This window comes from Quercus robur, chromosome 6, assembly GCF_932294415.1.
Source record: "Quercus robur chromosome 6, dhQueRobu3.1, whole genome shotgun sequence".
Classification (NCBI taxonomy): domain Eukaryota; kingdom Viridiplantae; phylum Streptophyta; class Magnoliopsida; order Fagales; family Fagaceae; genus Quercus; species Quercus robur.
The window spans coordinates 41,944,353-41,964,690 of NC_065539.1; the positions used below are offsets into that span (position 1 = coordinate 41,944,353).

Sequence of the window (20,338 nt, forward strand, 5' to 3'; positions counted from 1 at the left end):
TTTTTTTTTTTAGAAAAATAAATAAATAAAAAATGTTTCAAAAAAAAAAACAATTTATACACCTAAAAACATTAAAAAAAAAAAAAAAAAAAAAAGTAAAAATCAGTCAAAATTGAACTGTTATCTGAATATTTGAAAACAAAGTGTTCATATCAGTTTTAATAAAATACTAAACATAGCCAAATTTAGTAGGTTTTTTAAAACTCTAACCAAAATCCAAATTCCCATTTTTTTTCCACATTTTCTGAGCAACCAAACGCAGGCACAAGTAGAGGAAAAAAAAAAAATTCACAGAAACACAAACCAAATCCCCCAAAACGCACACAACCAAAAAAAAAAAAAAAAAAAAAAAAAAAAAAAAAAAAAAAAGAAAGCGAAATCCTGGAGAACGAAGAGCAAGCAAAGCAAGATTCTCTTCGTCGTCGGGATAGTTCACCGGAATCAAAGGGGAGTCGCCGTCGTGCTTCATCGGCAACTGGACCGGCGGGTCAACGACCGTGGTTTAGGTCGGCGATGAACTCGATCGCGGCGGCGGATTTGTACTTGACTTCGACGGCGAGTGGTGAAAGCCGGCAGTGAAGTCATCACCATGAACGGTAACCTGTTGCGGCTGCGAAGTTGATCGGAGCCTCCTCCAGCTCTCGCCGAAGTCGACGCCGACGACGACGACGACGACGCCATGTTCTCCGGCCAAATCCAACCTGAATCTCAAAATCCAAACACCTTTTACACAAAGCTCAAATCTAAAATGGTGAAGCTTAAACAAAAACAGTGTGAAGAGAAATTGCTTCATTAACCTCAAATTTTCTAGGGAAACAAACAAATTCGTTTTGTAATTTTGTTAATATATCAAGGGCAAATTAGATAATTTATATTTTTAATAATATATGTGATCTACTCTCCCTCCAAATCTCTCCAATTTGGGGGAATTAAAAATGAAGGGTTGGAGGTAGTTGAAACCCCTCCAAATCCCTCCAAATCCCTCTCCCTTCTTCCTTAAAAAACTCCCAAACAAAGTAATTAAACTACTCTCCTTCACTCTACTCTACTCCCCCTCTATTTTTTAACATCCAAACAGGCCATAAGTGTTCATTTTTAATTATTTAATAAATTAAATTTGAGAATGGGAGCTAAGGGATTCTCCCTTTTTTAAAATCATCCAACTTTATTGATATTTTTCTCATACTCAAGCAACTGTTTGTCTATTTTATCTATCAACTCGACCTTTACCATTATACTTTCAGCCAAAAAAAATAAAAATAAAAATAAAAATAATTAAAAAAGAGAAAGAAGAAAAGAAAAGAAAGAAACCTTATCTTTTCACTTTTTTTTTTTTTTTTTTTGATGTTAACCTTGTCTGTCCTATGCAGCAGAAGTTGAACTACATGACAGTTTCCATTTCTCACTTTGATTCTATGACCTATGATATCACTTTATTAATAAAACCGAAAGGAAGATTACAAACCAGCATCCACGAATATCACCATCTCAAAACGGGGGGGGTCAGCAGACTCAGCACACATTACATCATAAAAAATCAAAAGGCTGACTCAAAAGCCATCCCGCCAGCACGTGAGAAACCTCACTAGAAAGTAGAAACCCAGATAAAAGCTACCGTTGGATGCTAAGAAGCACAAACATTGACATGGATATGGGTATAGGTACGATACAATTAGTAATTTTTAAAAAATTATAACAGGAAATTACAAGTACGACATGGTGTGACATCCTAAATGAAGTATCCATGCATCTTAGGTTGGATGTTAGACCATGCAGCATGAGTGAAATTTCACGATAAGTAATAATAACAAGGGTAAGTGATTAAAATAATATATATAAACCAATATATATATATATATTCAATCTTGGAGTCTCCTTAAGTATGATCTCTCACAATTTACTTCATAGCAGTTTACATTTGGTTTGAGCCGCTTATGAGCCAACTTGCGTAAAGATTTTGATAGATCCTACGGTGTTGGAATGAATCCTTCGGCAATGGCTCGGTTCCTTAACATCCAAACTGTATCCAAGGCTAGAGCCCCAAACAAATTGAATTCTTCCTTCAAAAGTCCCTTGCATTCAAAATCTTTTAACCTATAGCATATTCACTTTCCAAGTTAACTAAAAAACTATTTCTTGCAATATCCGGGGGAGAAAGGGTTTAAAAAAAGTAGATACAACTGGTTCTTTATTTGAGCTTTATTAAAGTTGGATTTCCTTTAAAGAAAAAAAAAAAGTTAATAAAGGATAATTATTTATATTAACCCATATTCTATATTGGAGAGGAACAAGAAAATTCCCTAACATACGCAAAAGATCAATGTTAGCATGGCATTGATGTTTTGCTATACATCATATTTTGAATCATTTTGACAAAATTCTTAGATTATTTCATATCTTGTTCTTATTTTTATAAAATAAATTTATGACTGAAATGTATTAAATATTAGTCTGATGCTAGTGCAATGCATGCACAAATTAGTAAAAAAAAATCTCAAGTAAACTAAGAAAACATTTAGGGTTGGTAAAATTACCTCTCTGCACCACCCCAACTTGACCAACTCCATATAGTCTCATACAAGTTTTTATTGCCTTGGAAGTTGGAACACTTAGGCCCTGTTTGGATTGAAAGTTACTCATCACTCATCACCCATCACTCAAATCTCCTCACTCAAACTCTTAACTCAATTCTTATAACTCTAACTCAAATAAAGTCATAACTCTACTTGGTGGGTCGTTTGGGTGGAATATCTTAATGGGTTTTTCAATTCAAACACTCACCTTTATGTCACTCCCTAGGTCTCACAAAAATCAATTGCAAAGCAGGTGTACAGAACGGTCACCAAAGCCTACCCGTGTTGTCTCTCTCTCTCCTTTTCACGCCCTTTCCACAACAAAACACTCTGTCCACAACTTCAACACTCTCTGACCTTAATAGCGTCTCCACTCTCTCACCGCCGATCTTCAGCTCTTCAAACCCTCACTTCGCCTCACTCTGCCTCTCATTTTCTGCCCCTCACTTCTCTACCTCCCCATCACCTCTTTTTCTCCATAGGAACCGACTGTGTTAGATCCCTCTGTTACCAAGAGGGCTGAAGGTGCTTTCAGAGGTTCCCCTCTCCTCCTTCATCTCGAACTCCAGAAACCCACATGAAGGAATCCCAATCTCCTAACTCTAAACACAACCCAGGTATCCCACATTGCTCATCTTTCTCACCTTCAACTTGTAAACCCATCGCGACACTGTGAGTCTACTGAAGAGAAATTTGTGAGACCTCTATTGGTACAATCTTATTTCTTACCATTTTCATGATTTTGTCTATATATTTCATAAATTTTTTACTTCAGATCTCGTTGTAGAGAGGGAAAATTCCCTACCTATCACAAGCTGACACGTCACATTACCCAAGTCCACAAAATACAGCCAATTACAAAGCACCACATATTGCTGCTAGGTTTTGCTATCATTATTCAGAAACCAACAGAAATTTGCCAAGTGTCATGCAAAAACCAATCATACATCAACACGTGTAAGCGATGACACAAGCAGTCCAGCACGTGTAAGTGATGACACAAGCAATTCAGCACATGTAAGCGATGACATAAGCGGACCAATCAAGCTGTGACATGTGTCACCAATCAGACTCTGCCACGTGTTGCTCACCCACCTCCAAACTCATATAAATAGAAGTCTTCCTAAGACATTTAAGGAGACAAAGATTCAGAAGTGAAAAAGCTCTGCAAGAATTAAGCCTCAAAGCCTTCAAGAGTATCAAGAACTTCAACCCCAAAATCGAAAAACATTTGAAGCAGAATCATCCAGATTATCTGCCTAGATCTTAAAGTTTGCAGGAATCAAGCCTAAAGTGTCCGAAAACATCAACAAATCACAAATCAGTGAAACTCTACGGATCCAAGCTTCTAAAGGCCTGAAGAACTTCCACCACAAACCTTCGAAGACGAAGAACACACGAAGAACACAAAGAACGTGAAGAACAAAGGATTTCTAATAAGCTCATAGCCAGAGATTCATTGTAATTCCATTTTAGCAATCTTCGATCCATCCCTCAACCAAATCAAAGGATATTTTGTGTTCTAGTCAAAATCACATTACCACAAATCCAATCAATAAGTCTTGCAAGGAGATCGAATCAGAGGATCACTCTTTTGTAATTTCAGAGAATTGTATCACACAATCATTAATACAAATTCGTATTTGTGAAACTATTTTACTTGTTTGATTTATTTCAAACTAGAAATTTAGTCGCTTACACTCGTAAATCTATCTTGAACAATCATGAGGTTGGATTTGAAATTTTTTATGTTAGGTTTTTTTTAATATGAAGATTGTAAGGTGTTGCTCAATTGTTCAATTAACTCAATCATGGTGATGAGAATTGAAGGGGAAAGAGGGGGGGTTTCAATTTCTGTATCTTGTTTATGGAGTGTTAATGGACATACTTTTTGTTCTACTTTCAATTCTGTGGGTCTGTTGAGGTCAGAGAGCTGTGAAACCTCTGTCTTTTGCTTATTACTTAACGTTTTCATGATGTTGGGTCTTTATTTCATAATTTTGTTATTTTGGATATCGTACATCTATCTTGAACAATCAAATGGTGTGAATTTGTGGTTGGATTTGAATTTTGCTTATGTCAAGTGATGAGAATTGAAGGGGAAAGGGGGTGGGGGGTTGTTCAATTGGCTTTTAGAAGTCACTGCTTAATTAAAAACACACGTAGCACTTGCACACAAAATGAGAAATAGATGAGCAAACTTATAAAATGAAAACCAGCTTCAGCAAAGAAAAAAATAAATAAAATCGAACCCAGATGCGTAAAGAACAGAGCAATATGAGCAAACTTATAAAATGAGAACCAGCTTCGGCAAAGAAAAAAAAATTAAAACCGGACCCAGATGCGTGAAGAACAGAGCAATATAAGCAAACTTATAAAATGAGAACTAGCTTCGGCAAAGGAAAAAAAAAATTTAAAACCGGACGCAGATGCGTGAAGAACAGAGCAATATGTGAAAGTCGAAGAGAGGAAATGAGAGTGAATCAGGTGAATCAATTAAAACTGAAATTGGAATGGTGCATGTGACCATTGGCTCTATAAGTTCTCTGCACTTACTCTGCATGGGATGGGACTTGACCTTCGATTGGGACCCACTTGGCTTTAGTTAATTACAAGTTTGCCACCATCACCCATATCTCATGATTCGGAAACAACGAAATTGTGTTTCCATTTTCCATCACTCTCACTCAATTTTTAAGTTATGAGTGATGGAAAGTGAAAAACCAAAACAAAGCAAACAAGCACAAATAGTGTGGGTCTCATCAAGAGTGAGTGATGGATGATGAGAATTGAGTAATAGGTGATGAAAATTGGGCAAACCAAACATGGCTTTATTTATTTCTGTCTCAATACTCTTATCACCACTCCCCTTTTCTCTCTCATCTCTCTTACTCCTATCATCATCAACGCTATCTCATTATAGATGGCAACTATTTTCGCCTTAAGTTGCCCCACTCCCATCATGCACCAATTTTTCCTCTTGAAAAAGGAAAGGGACAAGAATGAAGACACCTATGATCTAACTTTGCTCCATTCATAGTCATTTCTAAATTTTGATAATATAATTGAAGTTGAAAGAAATTAGATAATAAAGATAAAAGTACAAAAATTACTTCAAGTAACATGAATAAGGGTAAGTTTGGTTCAGCTTTTTGATATTGTGCTTTTTGAAAAAGTGGAGGTTTTAAAAAGTGGAGTATAAAATTGGGCTTTTTGAAAAAGCTAAGTGTTTAGTAAAAGCTATTAAAAAGTGTTTTTTGAAAAAACTGAGTGTTTGGGTAGCACTTATAAAGTGGTGGTTTGAGTGGTAAATTACCAAAAAGAACAATGTATATATAAAGGAGTTTATTTCATACTTAAATCAACTATTTCATAATACTTAAATCAATTTTTTTCATTCATTTCTAAAAACTACATTCATAATATTTTTACAACATTTTCACAAAAAATCATTTGTAATAAATTGACACTGATTTTAATTTGAACGTACTATTAAAATTATTTTTTTCTTACCAATATTAGTTATTAATAACCTACCACTTAAGATTTATTATGAAAGTATTATAAAAATATTGTGATAGCATTTCCTTCTTCTTTTTTCCCCTCTTTTTTTCTCCTCCACACATGTACCCTTACTCTTTTCTTTTTTTCCTTCTTTCCTCCTTTTTCCTTACAACTTCCTTCAAACTCCAAAACATTCTTGAGAGCTCTATTTCTTCCTCTTTCTTTTTTTATTTTCTTTCTTTCTTTCTCCCTTTTCTTTTAGCACTTCGTCTGTAAGTTTCTTTCCCTCTATCCCATCAAAACACACAAACTTAAAGGTCACACATAACCACACCATTTGATTCTCATCAAACGAAGATAGAGAGAGGGGGAAATTGCCAAGGGAGGAAAATCGCCTCCGTCATCTACTGATCTGCTCTGCCCTCACCATTGCCTATCTTCCTCCTGTGAGAGACCGCGCCCCCGGCCCGTTTTTATGGAATGTTAAGCCAAACCCAGGTGAATGGGTGGAATCGTGCTATTACCTCTCAAAAATGGAAGTTCAACTGGTTATATTTTTCCTTTTAGATTACGGGTTTTACAATGGAGTCGCCACTTATTTAATTATTGGAAAAATAAGAAAACCATAATTGAAAAATTTCTCATTTTATTAATTTGAAATTGAATTTACATTGATCATAGGAAAATTACATGACTTTGGTTCTAGATACAATCTAAGATAAAGTACATAACTTTATTTCCTAGTTACAATCTAAAAATCAAAAATTACATGGAAAAGCATTTGATCTACTAATCCTTGATCTAAGCTCGGAGGCTATGTTACAAGGTGGAAAGGTATTAGGCACCCACCATGCCCGGTAAAACCGATCTTCTAGACTATGGTGGCCAACATTCATATCACATTATCTAATATGTTATCAATCAATTTGCATGTTAAATTTAATATGTGTGCATGTGATAAACCCTAATTTAATTTATTAAGCATTGCATTTGGATTGAAAAGTAAATTATAGTGAATGTGTATGGATGGTGATAACCTAAATTCAAAGATTTGAAAAAATTAATAAACAAACATGTTTTTCATATTTTCGATGTGGATTTAAGATTAAATCTAGTGATATGCATGAACATGTGATGAACAACCAAGAACATGTGAAGAACACATAAGAACAATTAAGAACATTCAAACATATTCAAAGGAATTATCATGCTTTAATTTTAAATTCTCATCATGGCAACATAAACAAATAGTTGGGGAAGGGGATTATACCTTCATGCAAGATCCATATGGTGGAGGAGGAGACTCTTAATGGAGGTCCTAAGGGTGGAGGAAAAGAAGAGTTAGGAGAGGGAGAGTGAGTCTTACTCAATACCTTGAGTCTCAAGAAGACCAAGATATGACAAGACCACTCAACTTCACTAGAACTCAAGAGAAGAGAAGAGAAGAGAAGAGATGAGGGTTTTTTTGTGTGCTTTGGAATGAATGAGAGGGGGGTTTATATAGTAGTAGTAGAGGAAATATGAATGGAAGGTCATTTAATGAGGGTTGACGAAGAATTATGAACCTAGACCTCATTTTAGCCTTTGGGAAAATCTGGTGCATTAAATGTGGAGATTGATGAGAGTGAGGAGCAAGCAAAGTTCGGTTTTCTCGTAGTTGCTGTAATAGCCTGTAGAATCAACTTCAAAAAATCATATTGACTCAATTCTAATTGGAATTGTCTCATTCTTGTGCTCAAATTGAAGCCTTGAATGTTTAGTTTATGGGAAAATTAACCTCATTCACAGATTCAAAATATCATGAGAGATATCGATGAAATGGTGAGCAGAGATCATTTGTTAGAAAATGGTTTCTGCACAATTAACATTAATGGGTCCCGAATTAGCTCCCAATTAACATTAAATGGCTCCAATCACTCTCATTTCAGACTTAATTGGTTCCAAATTTACTCTAATTAAAATATAATTGCACAAATTACTCATTGAATAATTAATGTTTAACTATCTAGTTAATTAGGTGTGTGCAACCCTACCATAAAATGTAGTCCTAACCAATCAAATTATGACATATCATCGATCTCAAATTGATTATACTTATAACCAATTGAAATCAATTATTCATAATCACATATAGTCAGACTCAATTTGTGATAGTGCATCTCAACCATTAAAACTTAATTTGATGATAACTTTCAATCTAATGGTCTGATTAGGGCTCATGACCAGTCGATTTGATTGTTCCAACATCAAGATTATTTTGGTGAAAAGAGATTAAAAATTTAATGACCAGAATCAAGATGCATATTTCCAATGTGAAATTACCCTTTTACCCTTTATGTGAGGTTAAATTTGGGTTGCAAAATAGGGTGTCAACACCTCCCCAATGCTACTTGATCTCTTCCCCACTGCTAACGACATACGGTAAAAATGGGTCAAATCGGTTTTTTTTTTTTTTTTTTTTTTTTTTTTTAAATTTCATTATTGAGTTCCTTTGTAAAATTGTGTTATAAAAAAATGGATAAAATTGGGTTTTTAAGAAAAACTAGTGGGCAATTTGGGAAATTTGCGCAACTTCCAACGGTAACATGAAATGCGCTTCAGCGCTTTTTTGCAATGGACCTCCTTGCTGCTTTCACATTCTGGACTTTTCCTTCACACATAAAAATGCAGCTTTTTAGAAAAAGCAACTTTTAAAAACTTACCAAATGCACATTTTATTTTTTTGGTTTCAAAAAGCACCTTTCAGCTTCTAAAAGCTGAAACAAACAAGCACTAAAATCATATCAAATAAGACCATTTTTTTATTAAAACCAAAAGTTACGATATTATTATTATTATTATTATTATTATTAAAAATGAAATTCCTTTAAAATTTCTTTAAAATTTTAGCATTTTGTTTTAATTGGAGTAGCATTCTAAATTTTTGAAACTTTGGTAATAGAGTTTTACTAAGGGCAAAATATGTTAGAACTTATAGCGCCTCAAGTAATGAAAGCGGGTTACAATATGCAATACTAACATTGTAGGAGAGGCCCAAAACTAACGCATCTGCTTTTTGCAGATGATAGTCTTATTTTTTGCAGGGCAACAATAGAGGAGTGTGATAAGGTGATGGACATACTAAAAATGTAGGAGGAAGCCTTGGGACAAAAAGTAAATAGAAGTAAAACCTCCTTGTTCTTTAGCAAGTCTATACCAGAGGAAGTGAAGCATGGAATTAAGGTGACCCTTGGTGTTCCAAAAATCATGCAATGTGAGAAGTATCTTGGGCTGCCCTCTTTAGTGGGCAAAGGAAAAAAAAAAAGCTTCAACAACATAAAGGAGAAGTTATGGAGGAAACTTCAAGGGTGGGAAGCCAAATTACTTTCCCAAGCCGTAAGGGAAGTGCTCTTAAAGGCAGCTATACAGGCTATCCCAACTTACACTATAAGATGTTTCAAATTGCCAATGGGTTTGTGCAATGAGATTGAGGCCCTAATTAAGAAGTTTTGGTGGGAGCAAAGGGGTGACCGTAGAAAAATCCATTTGGTTAAATGGGAGGAGATGACGAAATCCAAGACCATTGGAGGTATGGGTTTTTGAGATCTTGCCATGTTCAATGATTCTCTCCTAGCAAAGTAAGCATGGCGACTATTGCATAATACATCCTCACTCTTCTATAAAGTATTTAAAGCACATTTTTTTTTCCAAATTCATCATTTATGGAGGCTGCCGATTCAAGGATGGGGTCTTATGCATGGAAGAGTATCCTTAGAGGGAAAAACATCATTCAAAGGGGGGCAATATGGAGGATTAGAAGTGGAGAAAGAATTAACATTTGGCAGCAGCATTGGCTGCCAAGAAAACACCCTCCATTGTAGCCAAATTGTCCATTAAAGAGTTTTGAGAATCACACCATGGATACACTTATTGATTCGGTCACAAGAAGATGGAATGAGAAGTTGGTGGACGGTCTATTTGTGGTAAAGGATGCAAAGTTGATTAAGAAAATTTCCCCTTAGCCGAAGTGTAGCAGAGGACACCCTTTATTAGCCTTTTTCCACCTCTGGTCACTATACGTGCAGGTCTGGTTATAGATTCCTTAAAGAGGAATCAAAGTTGCAAGCTCACCCACAAGCTCCACCAATCTCTAATAAGGTTTGGAAAGTGATATGGCAGTTGCAAGTTCCACCGAAGGTAAAAAATTTTATTTGGCGAGCTTGTTGTAACGCATTGCCAACCAAACAAGCTTTGATGTGTAGAAAGATAGTTGCAGACCCAATCTGTGAAAGGTGTAAATTGGATGTGGAAGAAACAGAGCATGCTTTATGGTCATGTCCAAAGTTGGATGTGATGTGGGCTGATTAGGAAACATGGGGTTTCAAGTATGAAATTGGGTTCTCAGGTGTAAAGGAGCTGCTGTCATGGATGGATGAGAAATGTGTGCCCCTGGAGCTGTTTGCTTATACGGCTTGGAGTGTTTGGAGTTGGCGGAATAAAGTTTGGATGCACCTACAGGCCAGTCCGCTTCATCAGGTGGCAAAATAAGCAAGAGCTATATTGGCGCAATACCAAGCAAACACTCAGAGTGCAGAGATGCAAGTTGTGAGCAGCGGCATCGGAGGATCAAGGTGGAGGCCTCTGTAATCTAGTTTGCTTAAGGTTAATTTTGATGGTGCCGTACTTGGTAACTCTAACATGTCAGGTATTGGAGCTGTAATACGGAACCATGATGAAGCTGTTATGGCCTCTGGTGCAGAAAAATTAAATCAAGTTTACAAGGCAGAGGAAATAGAAGCTTTGGCAGCACTTAAAGCATTGCAGCTTGCGTACGACCTGGGTTTCCAAAATGTCATACTCGAAGGAGACTCGCTTGGTCTGATTCAAGCTTTGAAGGCAGAAGACCATAATCTGTCCCCACTGGGTTTATTGGTAGAGGATGTCAAGTTGTTTGCAAACAATTTTGTAAGATTGTCGTATTCTCACATTAAGAGAAGTGGCAATAGTGTAGCTTATAATCTAGCAAAACATGCATTATACATATCAGATTTTTAAGTATAGATGGAAGGTGTCCCATCACATGTTGTTTCATTTTTACATTCGGATGTAGTTGATTTACCTTAATAAAACCACACAAGTTCATTCTCCAAAAAAAAAAAAAAAAAAACCATACAGAGTAAGCCTAACGTGTATGACCTAACAATTTGAAAAAATCTATGGTTTTAATTGAAACTTTTAAACTTTAGGGTCTAATTGAAACCCCCCCTGAAATTCTACTTACTTGGCCAAAAGTACATCGTAGAAGGCCAATTTTTTAATTAAAATCAAAAGTTAATTATAATCTGTTACTATATAAAAATAAAGAATGAAACTCCTATTAAATTTCTTTTTTTTTTTTAATTTCTTTGATTGACGTAGTATTATAAATTATTTGAAACTTTGGTAAGGGAGTTTTACTTTTACCTATAGTGAAAGAAGTTAGAACTCCTTTTATCGTCTTTTACCTCCAAAAAAAAATTTTTTTAAAAAAAACCTTCTTTTTCTCTCCCTTTTGTCTGTGTGTTTGTTTGTTTCTAAAAAAAAATAGTGAAAGATGTTAGAAATATTAAGGACTTATACCCCTCAAGTGATCAAAGCACAATGTTTAATACTTAAGTTGAGCACTACATTGTAAACATGACCTGTATGCCCCCAACGATTTAAAATAATAATAATAATAATAGTCATGGTTTTAATAATGTGTAGCAGGTTAGTGCAAGAAAATTACAATCACTTTTTGCAAATAGAAAATAACCACATAGCACAGTCATAATTGTTATTGCCTAACTTTTATTATATTGATGATATTCCAATGTTTATTAATGAAAATATTCCCAAATTTTGAGAAAGTTTTACCCGCAGTAGAAAATTACAAGTATAACATTTAGGTAAAGTATTTAGACGTTCTTTTTTAAATTTTTTTTCTTAAAATTCAGTTATATAGTTATACTTAACTAAAAATAAACTTTCATTTCATAAGAAAAAAACTGCATGACTGAATTTTAAGAAGAAAACCAAAAGAATAATACCTATGTATTGTACTTAAATTTTACCAAAATTACAAAATATGGACAAAGTTATGTGATTGTGTAGCAAGTTTCAATTTTCCATCGTTTCGTTGAAATGATGGCTTATTGGAAAATAGAACCTTTGTGCTTCTTACTTAACTTTCCTTGTGCAATTAATTATTGTATTAACTTGGGTCCAATGCGCAATGCCCACTAAAGCCTTTTTTTTTGTCTCTTCTCTAGTCTCTAGTTCAAAGTCGCTTGACTCAGTGGGTGCTTTGGCAGTTGGGCTAAGCACTTGGTGGCTACTTGTCCTCAATTTGGGTCTATTTGAATTGAACTTATTGTTGCTAAAACTAAAAACTGAAAGTACTGTAGCAAAATAATTTTTAAATATGTGAATAGTATCGTGGGACCCATTTTTAATATTTTTTAGTGCGTGAACAGTGATAAACAGTACTGCTACAGTGCTTATTGTCCCTGGAACACGTGAAGTGAGGAAAAAAGAAAAAAAAAAAAGAAAAACGTAGCTTGGATTCAGCGGAAAACGCTGAATCCAAACGGCACCAATATATCTGCGTGTTCCACGTTTTTTGTTGTTACGATTAGGTGAGGTCATTTGAAAGCACATTTTCTTTGTCTTTTTAGCATTTTGGCTAACCGAACGTAGGGGTGTTTTGTAAGAATGGCAATGGGGTTAGTTCTGAATCTTCTGATAGAATTACACCCACAGTGCATGATTTGCTGGTCTGCTTATTGCTAGGATCATGCTCTATGGGTGTAATTCTATCACCTATTCTCTGCGAGGTTTTTCCCTCTCCATTCTAGCATATACTCGCAGGTACCCATCTCACCACACTCAAATTTCTTATTATATAATTTATTAAAAGTTTATTTTGAATTCGTTAAATTAAAACTCATAAAGCATTATTAAAAAAAATTATAACGTTACAAAATCTTCTCAAAGCATAACAAATTAACAATACAACAATTCAAATATTAAAAAACAAAAAAACAGTTCAAACACAATAAGACAACAAATAAACAATTCAAATCTTAAAACATAAAAATATAAATTTAATAATCTATATATATATATATAAAACCGAAGCCTTTGCTGGCACCACAATTTTCCACGTCAGCATAAAAAATAAAAAATAAATAAAAATTATAACTCCTCAAAACCCTAGCAACCTTACCCCTCTCTCAAGTTAAGAAATATAAAGCCACGGTTTCTGCAAACTCTCTCTTTCTCCAGACGTAGGAAGCCCTAAAGCATTCAAGATCTACAAAACCCTAGCAACCTTACCCCTCTCTCAAGTTAAGAAATATAAAGCCACGGTTTCTGCAAACTCTCTCTCTCCAGACGTAGGAAGCCCTAAAGCATTCAAGATCTACAATGCACGGTATTTCAAGATCTACAATGCACGGTATAGATTTTAGCTTATAAAGTTCAGCTTTTGTAAGGTTAGTTTGTTTATATATTTAGTCCTTATGTTTAGGTTTAGGTTTTAAGAGATTTATATATTACTACTATGTGGCTGAAGCCCTAAAGCATTCAAGATCTACAATGCACGGTATTTCAAGATCTACAATGCACGGTATAGATTTTAGCTTATAAAGTTCAGCTTTTGTAAGGTTAGTTTGTTTATATATTTAGTCCTTATGTTTAGGTTTAGGTTTTAAGAGATTTATATATTACTACTATGTGGCTGAAGCCCTAAAGCATTCAAGATCTACAATGCACGGTATTTCAAGATCTACAATGCACGGTATAGATTTTAGCTTATAAAGTTCAGCTTTTGTAAGGTTAGTTTGTTCATATATTTAGTCCTTATGTTTAGGTTTAGGTTTTAAGAGATTTATATATTACTACTATGTGGCTGAATTTCTCGTGACATCAGTTTTATGTTTTTTTTTTTTTTTTAATTTGTTTTATGTAAGGTTAGTTTGTTTACATCAGTTCTTTATCTCAAAGATAAGGCTTTTATTTCTACCGCAAGAACTATTTAGGTATGTATCCCTTGCAAGCACACATGAACTTAAATTGTCTTTTAATATATGCATGCTTTATTATTTTCTAATAGTTTCCCGTGCATCGCACGGGTTAGCGACTAGTACAATATATAATAAAACATCATAAATTTAAAGTGTGAAGGCTAAAAGCACACATATATATATATATATATATATATATATATATATCTTATAAAAAAAACCTATAAAAAATATTTTTAAATAGTTTAAATATAAACGGGGCTGGTATTAGGGAAAATGTTATCTCTCGTCTCTATCTCATTTACTACATGGGACAGGTAAAACTCATCCATTAATGGCGGGTGACGCAGGAATCCACAAGGGCAGGTTTAATTTTTCATCTCTAGTGCTTTGTTCATTTTTGTGAATTATGTATTCTATTTTTCCTTTGTAGGACTTTTACATTCCCTGGTCGGAATGCAAAAAGATGTGATCATTTCTTCTTTCTTTTTCTTTTCTTTTTCAATTAAACAACTAAAGATGATATATATATATATATATATATATATATTTATATGAAAGAATTAGAAGATTTAAAAAGATGTCACTGTCTATATTTAGGCAAGAGAGTAAAAATTGTAGGGTCAAACTTAAGTCCAATGTCCAGTAATACTAAATCCGTTGAGATAATGACACGTGTCTATTTTTAGATACATGTCACCATCTCACTAGGTCTTGTACACTGGATGCACTAAATTTAAACCAAGTCCAAAATTGTTAAGGCCCGTATTTTATTTTCTTTTGCTTTTTCCTTTTCCAAGGAACCTATGTTGTTGAAAACAATTAATGGATGTATTTTTAGTATGGTTGCGGAAAGTAGAAACCATATAAGTGAATCATTTTCTCCACACACCAAAAAAAAAAAAAAAAACCATAAGGATCTCGCATGGTACTATGGAACATGCAATTACCACTCTAATGTGAGATATAGAAGTTGATGAGGTTAAAAAAAAAAAATTAAGTAGATTAAAAAAAAAATTTACTCAATCAACTTTTATATTTCACATTGAGTGGCAATTGCATAACACTGGACCCGGATCCAGATCCGCATAGGACGATCCCTGGCTATAAAGTATTGTGAATCTTCCCATCAGAAGAAAAAAAAAAAGAGTATTGTGAATCTTATCAAAAAAAAAAGTATTGTGAATCTTTTGTTTTTATGTTTTTTTTTTTTTAATTAATGGAAAGTAGTGTGAAATCTAGGAACATATTAAAAGTTGGCCCTAAAGGCATACTTTAGAAGTCATTGTACTATTGTTTAAATAATTAAAAAATTGTTTACCAAAAAAAATAATTAAAAAATTATTGTACTATTTGATGCGACACGTCCATTAGTGGAACATGTCATATACCACCCACTCATACACTCAATTCCCTACCAACTACACATTGATAGGGATGGATGAGTTTGACCCATTATTCGGGATTTCGGGTCCATTTTAATGCCACTTATCATGAATGATATGGGACAGACCATGTTATTAAAGGAGTAAAGCTTTTCACACTGAAGAAAAATAAAAATGCATACAATAGAATATAGATAGAAATCACCTAATCCATTCACCTATGGTCCAAAGCTGAGTCCCAAAAATAAAAAAATAAAAAAATAAAAAAGAGGTCCAGTGCACCCACAATTCTAGGCCAAAAAAAAATAGAAGGAAAAGGAAAGGACAAGGTAGCGTGTGAGATGAGGATTAGGATCCGGACTTCACTTTTTACTTTTTTTTACTTTTACTTTAACCTTTTCATAAAGTTTTTCTTTATTTTTTTTTTTTTAATTAATAATTGAGATTGAAAGTTATTTTTTTGCAACTATCAATCTTAATCATTAAAAGTAATTGCATCAAGTACAATACCTTAGGTATTGCACTTGATCTCAATCCATAAGATGAAAGGTATTTTTCAGTCTGTCATCCTACTGTTTTGTATACCAAGCAGAAGCTGCCCAACTTGATAATGGCTCATCAATCATCATCATAATCATAACCATTAAAAGTAATTGCATTAGAAGATATTACATCTGATCTCAATCCGTGAGATGAAAGGTATTTTTCATTCTGTCATTCTATTGTTTTGTATACCATGCAGAAGCTTCCCAACTTGAGTATGACTCATCAATCACCATCATAATCATAAAGGGGGCCACCCTTTGAACATTTTGATTTTTGACAGAGAAATAGCATAGCTATAATGTTGTGTGCTAATTATTAGCTGATGATACACGAGATGTTTGCTATTATAGACTATTTTGCGTTACTATCTCACCCAAAAACAGAAAAAGATTTTTTGCATTTTTCACCAAGTAACAAAGCCCTTGTATCATGCTAATCCAAATAGTTGGTCAACCCAACTCTTTGAGGCCGAGGTGGCTATGTTCTCAAACTTTTATAAAGAGGCCCATTTACTCAGTAGGTTCATCATTTGCATTTTTTACACACTAATTTTTTCCAAATGATGAACCATCTGGCTAGGCTCAGACTTGATACTTAAGAATTTTGAGGTTGGGTAGAGTTCCTTGAAAGGGTGGTTATCTCACTGGATTAATTGCAATAGATTAGAGACAAACCCCCGAGTTTCTGAATGATCTTCTTCAAGTCTCTTTCACAACCCTCTGCACAATATGGTTTCATAGGCACCAGGTTGTACATGAGGGTAAGACTCAAAAGGAGTCCTAGCACTATTGAAACCTCACTTTTAGTTAAAGCTTTAATTATCGGGTATCAAAGAGCCTTTGCAGATAACTAACAAAGCCCACAACTAGCATATATAACTGGCAAATCCTAATTACAGAAGATGGCTTAAGAAAGAAAGATATTGTGCTTTTCGACGAGCACTTTGCTGATTTGCTTATTTGCTGAAAGCTGGTTTTAAAAGTATAGTACTTTGAGGCTTTCAAAATATGTCCATAAACAAATTGGTGTAGATATTTTACTACTTGAGCTAACTAGAAGTTACAAGAGTGGTAACATATATATCTAACTGTTGACCCTACTTACAAACACGCTTGAAGAACCCTATAAATTAAATAGATTAATTATAACACAAGGTTACCAATAATCTTTACAAGAACATTGTCCATTTTTAAAATGGTGAAAGCGATTTCTATCTCTGACTATTATTTCACGATCATAAACCTTTGAGATGAGCTTCGTTGCAAGGTGACAATCTTTACAAACACGCAAATTCTTTGAGATACGAAGAGTTTCTCCAGGTTTAGTCTTCAACAGGCCAAACCCAATTGCTAGTTTCTCACTGTGGTAGTACAAGGGGTTTTCCTTTTCCTCCTCAACAAGGTCATGCAATAATGCTCCATCAGTGTCAGGCACATAGCCAACACATCTTATACGTTGTAACATCTCATCAACTTTGGTGTAAATGTCTTGGGCTTGAGGGTGTCCCTTTCCCCCTGCAATAAACTCATTGACCACTCCCTCCAATTCAATCATGGAAAAACCAGCAACCTTTTTCACTCCTCTGTCATTCATCAATTTTCTTACACCAGCAACATCTTCCCATCTACCAGCATTGGCATATAAATTAGCTAACAACACATAGCGCCCGCTATTCTTAGGCTCTAGTTCAATTACCCTCTTTCCTATTTGTTCTCCCAACTCAAAGTTCTTGTGGATTTTGCAGGCTCCAAGGAGAGCACCCAATACACCTACATCAGGGCTCATGGGCATCTTGCTAATGAGCTCACTTGCTTCCTCTAGCATTCCAGCTCTTCCAAGCAGATCAACCATGCATCCAAAATGCTCTGTTGTGGGCTCAATACCATGAACTTCAACCATATAACTAAAGTAATACCTGCCCTCTTCAACTAACCCTGAATGAGCACATGCACTGAGGACATTCACAAAAGTGATGTTATCAGGAGCTACCTTCTCCTTCTCCATCTCCTTAAATAGCTGAATAGCAGCCTCTCCCATACCATGCATTGCTAACCCCCCAATCATACAATTCCATGATGAAATCCCTTTATGAAGCAACCCATTGAAAACTTCAAAAGCCTTCTCCAAGCTACCACATTTGCAGTACATATCAATTATAGTTGTTGCAAGCTTTGAGTCCAATTCAATTCCACTCCTTTTAATATACCCATGTATCCACTTCCCTTGATCTAGAGCTCCTAATCCTGTACAAGCCGAAAGCATACTAGCCGCAACAAATTTATCCAACACTACTTTTTCAGTTTGCATCCTATCAAATAAAGTGAATGCCTCATGAAACTGATTGCTCTGGACATAACCGGCAATCATGGCATTCCAAGAGACAGAATTCCTCTCAGGCATCAGCTCAAAAACTTCAAAAGCTTCATCTAAAAATCCCCATTTTGAATACCCTGTAATCAAACTAGTCCAGGACACAACATCCCGCACGTGCATCTTATCAAAAACCCTTCTTGCTTTCACCAAAGACTGAAAATTCACATACATATAAATCAAACTGTTTTGAGAAAACCCATCTGCTTCAAACCCAAATTTCACAACATGAGCATGGACTTGTTTCCCTTCTTCAATAGCATTATCGTTGCAACAGGCTCTAATTACAGAAGGGAACGTAAATCTATTGGGTTCAACAGAGTCTTGCAACATTTGTGAGTACAAGTGAATGCAATTTCTGGGGAGTTGGTACTGCAAGTATCCTCTCATTATGGTATTGTAGATGAAAGCATCTGGGTGAGGAATTGTATCAAACACTTGGAGGGCATAACCCAAATCACCGTTTTTGGATACAGCACAGAACTTAATGACACGGCCCATGGCATCGTTATCGGCTGAAAGGCCGAGTCGAATGAGTTGGGAGTGATATTGCTTGAGCTCAGCCATGGTTGAGCATGTTTCAAGGCCATTCAGTGGTGATGGGTACGACCTAGGCGGAGAGCTTAAGGAGTGTGGGGTTGCTTGAAGGAGATGGAGTGAAGTCATTCTCTACCTTAGCTTTTCCTCAGGACTTAGGATTTGCATTTGACCGTATAATAATTTTTCCATAGGATAAAATGCATTTTTTCCTTATCTCCTGGTCTTTGTGCTTTTGGCAACTTTTCCAAGTTACTATTACGTTCACCATTAACGGTTTTTTGGAAAATAGTTCATTTTTCAAAGGATATTTTCTATAAAAATATTTTATTTTTTGGTGTTTGGTAACAACATTAAAAATGAGCTAGAGAATGTTTTTTGGTGTTTGGTATACAAATTTTTTTTTTATAATTTAAAACATGTGTATTATGTAAACCAACTAACGTAATCAATTTCCCCCTCAAAAAAAAAAAAAAAAACTATCATAATCAATATGAATAAAAAATCAAGAATGAATTTGGTTTTCATACTAAAATTTTGACAATAAATACAATCAAAATTAGTTGTCAAATTTTCATGATCTTTAACACTCATCTTGCTCATTTATATAGACAATAACATGTACACACACACATACACACACACACACACACACACACATATATATATATATGAACCATACATACATACAGAGTTGGCTCTATACTAGAAGCAAATGTTGGGGTCGATTAAGGCCTCAAGTAGAAAAAATGCCCCCAAATTTTAACCAATAGTGATATTTTTTTTCATTATAACAGTATAAATTAAGTTCAAATATTAGACAATAAATAAAATAATACTTTAAAAAACAGAGAGAAATGCTATGTCCATAACATTTTTTTCAACACTTTCACCATAAATCCTAAGTGATAGGTTGTTACAGGCTGTTATTAATGATAAAAATTAATTTCAATGGTGAATTCAAATTAAAATCAGTAACAACTTAACACCTAGGATTTGTTGTGAAAATATTATGAATGTAGTACTTCTCAAATATTTAAAAAAAAAAAAAAAAAAAAAAAGGCAATACACAAAAAAATTCACTACATTTTTCAGAAATTGAGTTGGCAAACTTTTACTAGTTTTTTTTTTTTTTTTTTTTTACTAGTTCTTATTTAAGTTCATCACTTTTTTACTTACCCACATCAACAAGTGTGAAAAGTTTTGTTAAATTTTTTGTGTATAGACTTTGTAAAAAAAAATATATATATATACGTAGTTCATGTTAATTAGTAATTGTGGTGGGCCTTTTTGTGATTTTGGGGTTGGACTATCTCTTGCTATACTGAAGGCCCAAATATTCTAGATAAGAAAGTTGAGACGAGTCCAACTGTAACTCACTTTGGTCCGGCTTGTGCAC

General features: G+C 34.5%; 1 protein-coding gene across 1 annotated transcript; it reads right to left on the reverse strand.

Moving 5' to 3' along the window:
* Positions 1-17,040: 17,040 nt before the first annotated feature.
* Positions 17,041-19,183, reverse strand: LOC126688815 (pentatricopeptide repeat-containing protein At5g66520-like). The gene has a single exon (XM_050383679.1). The coding sequence runs from the start codon at positions 19,066-19,068 to the stop codon at positions 17,188-17,190; it is 1,881 nt and encodes a 626-aa protein (XP_050239636.1). The 5' UTR covers positions 19,069-19,183; the 3' UTR covers positions 17,041-17,187.
* Positions 19,184-20,338: the final 1,155 nt, after the last annotated feature.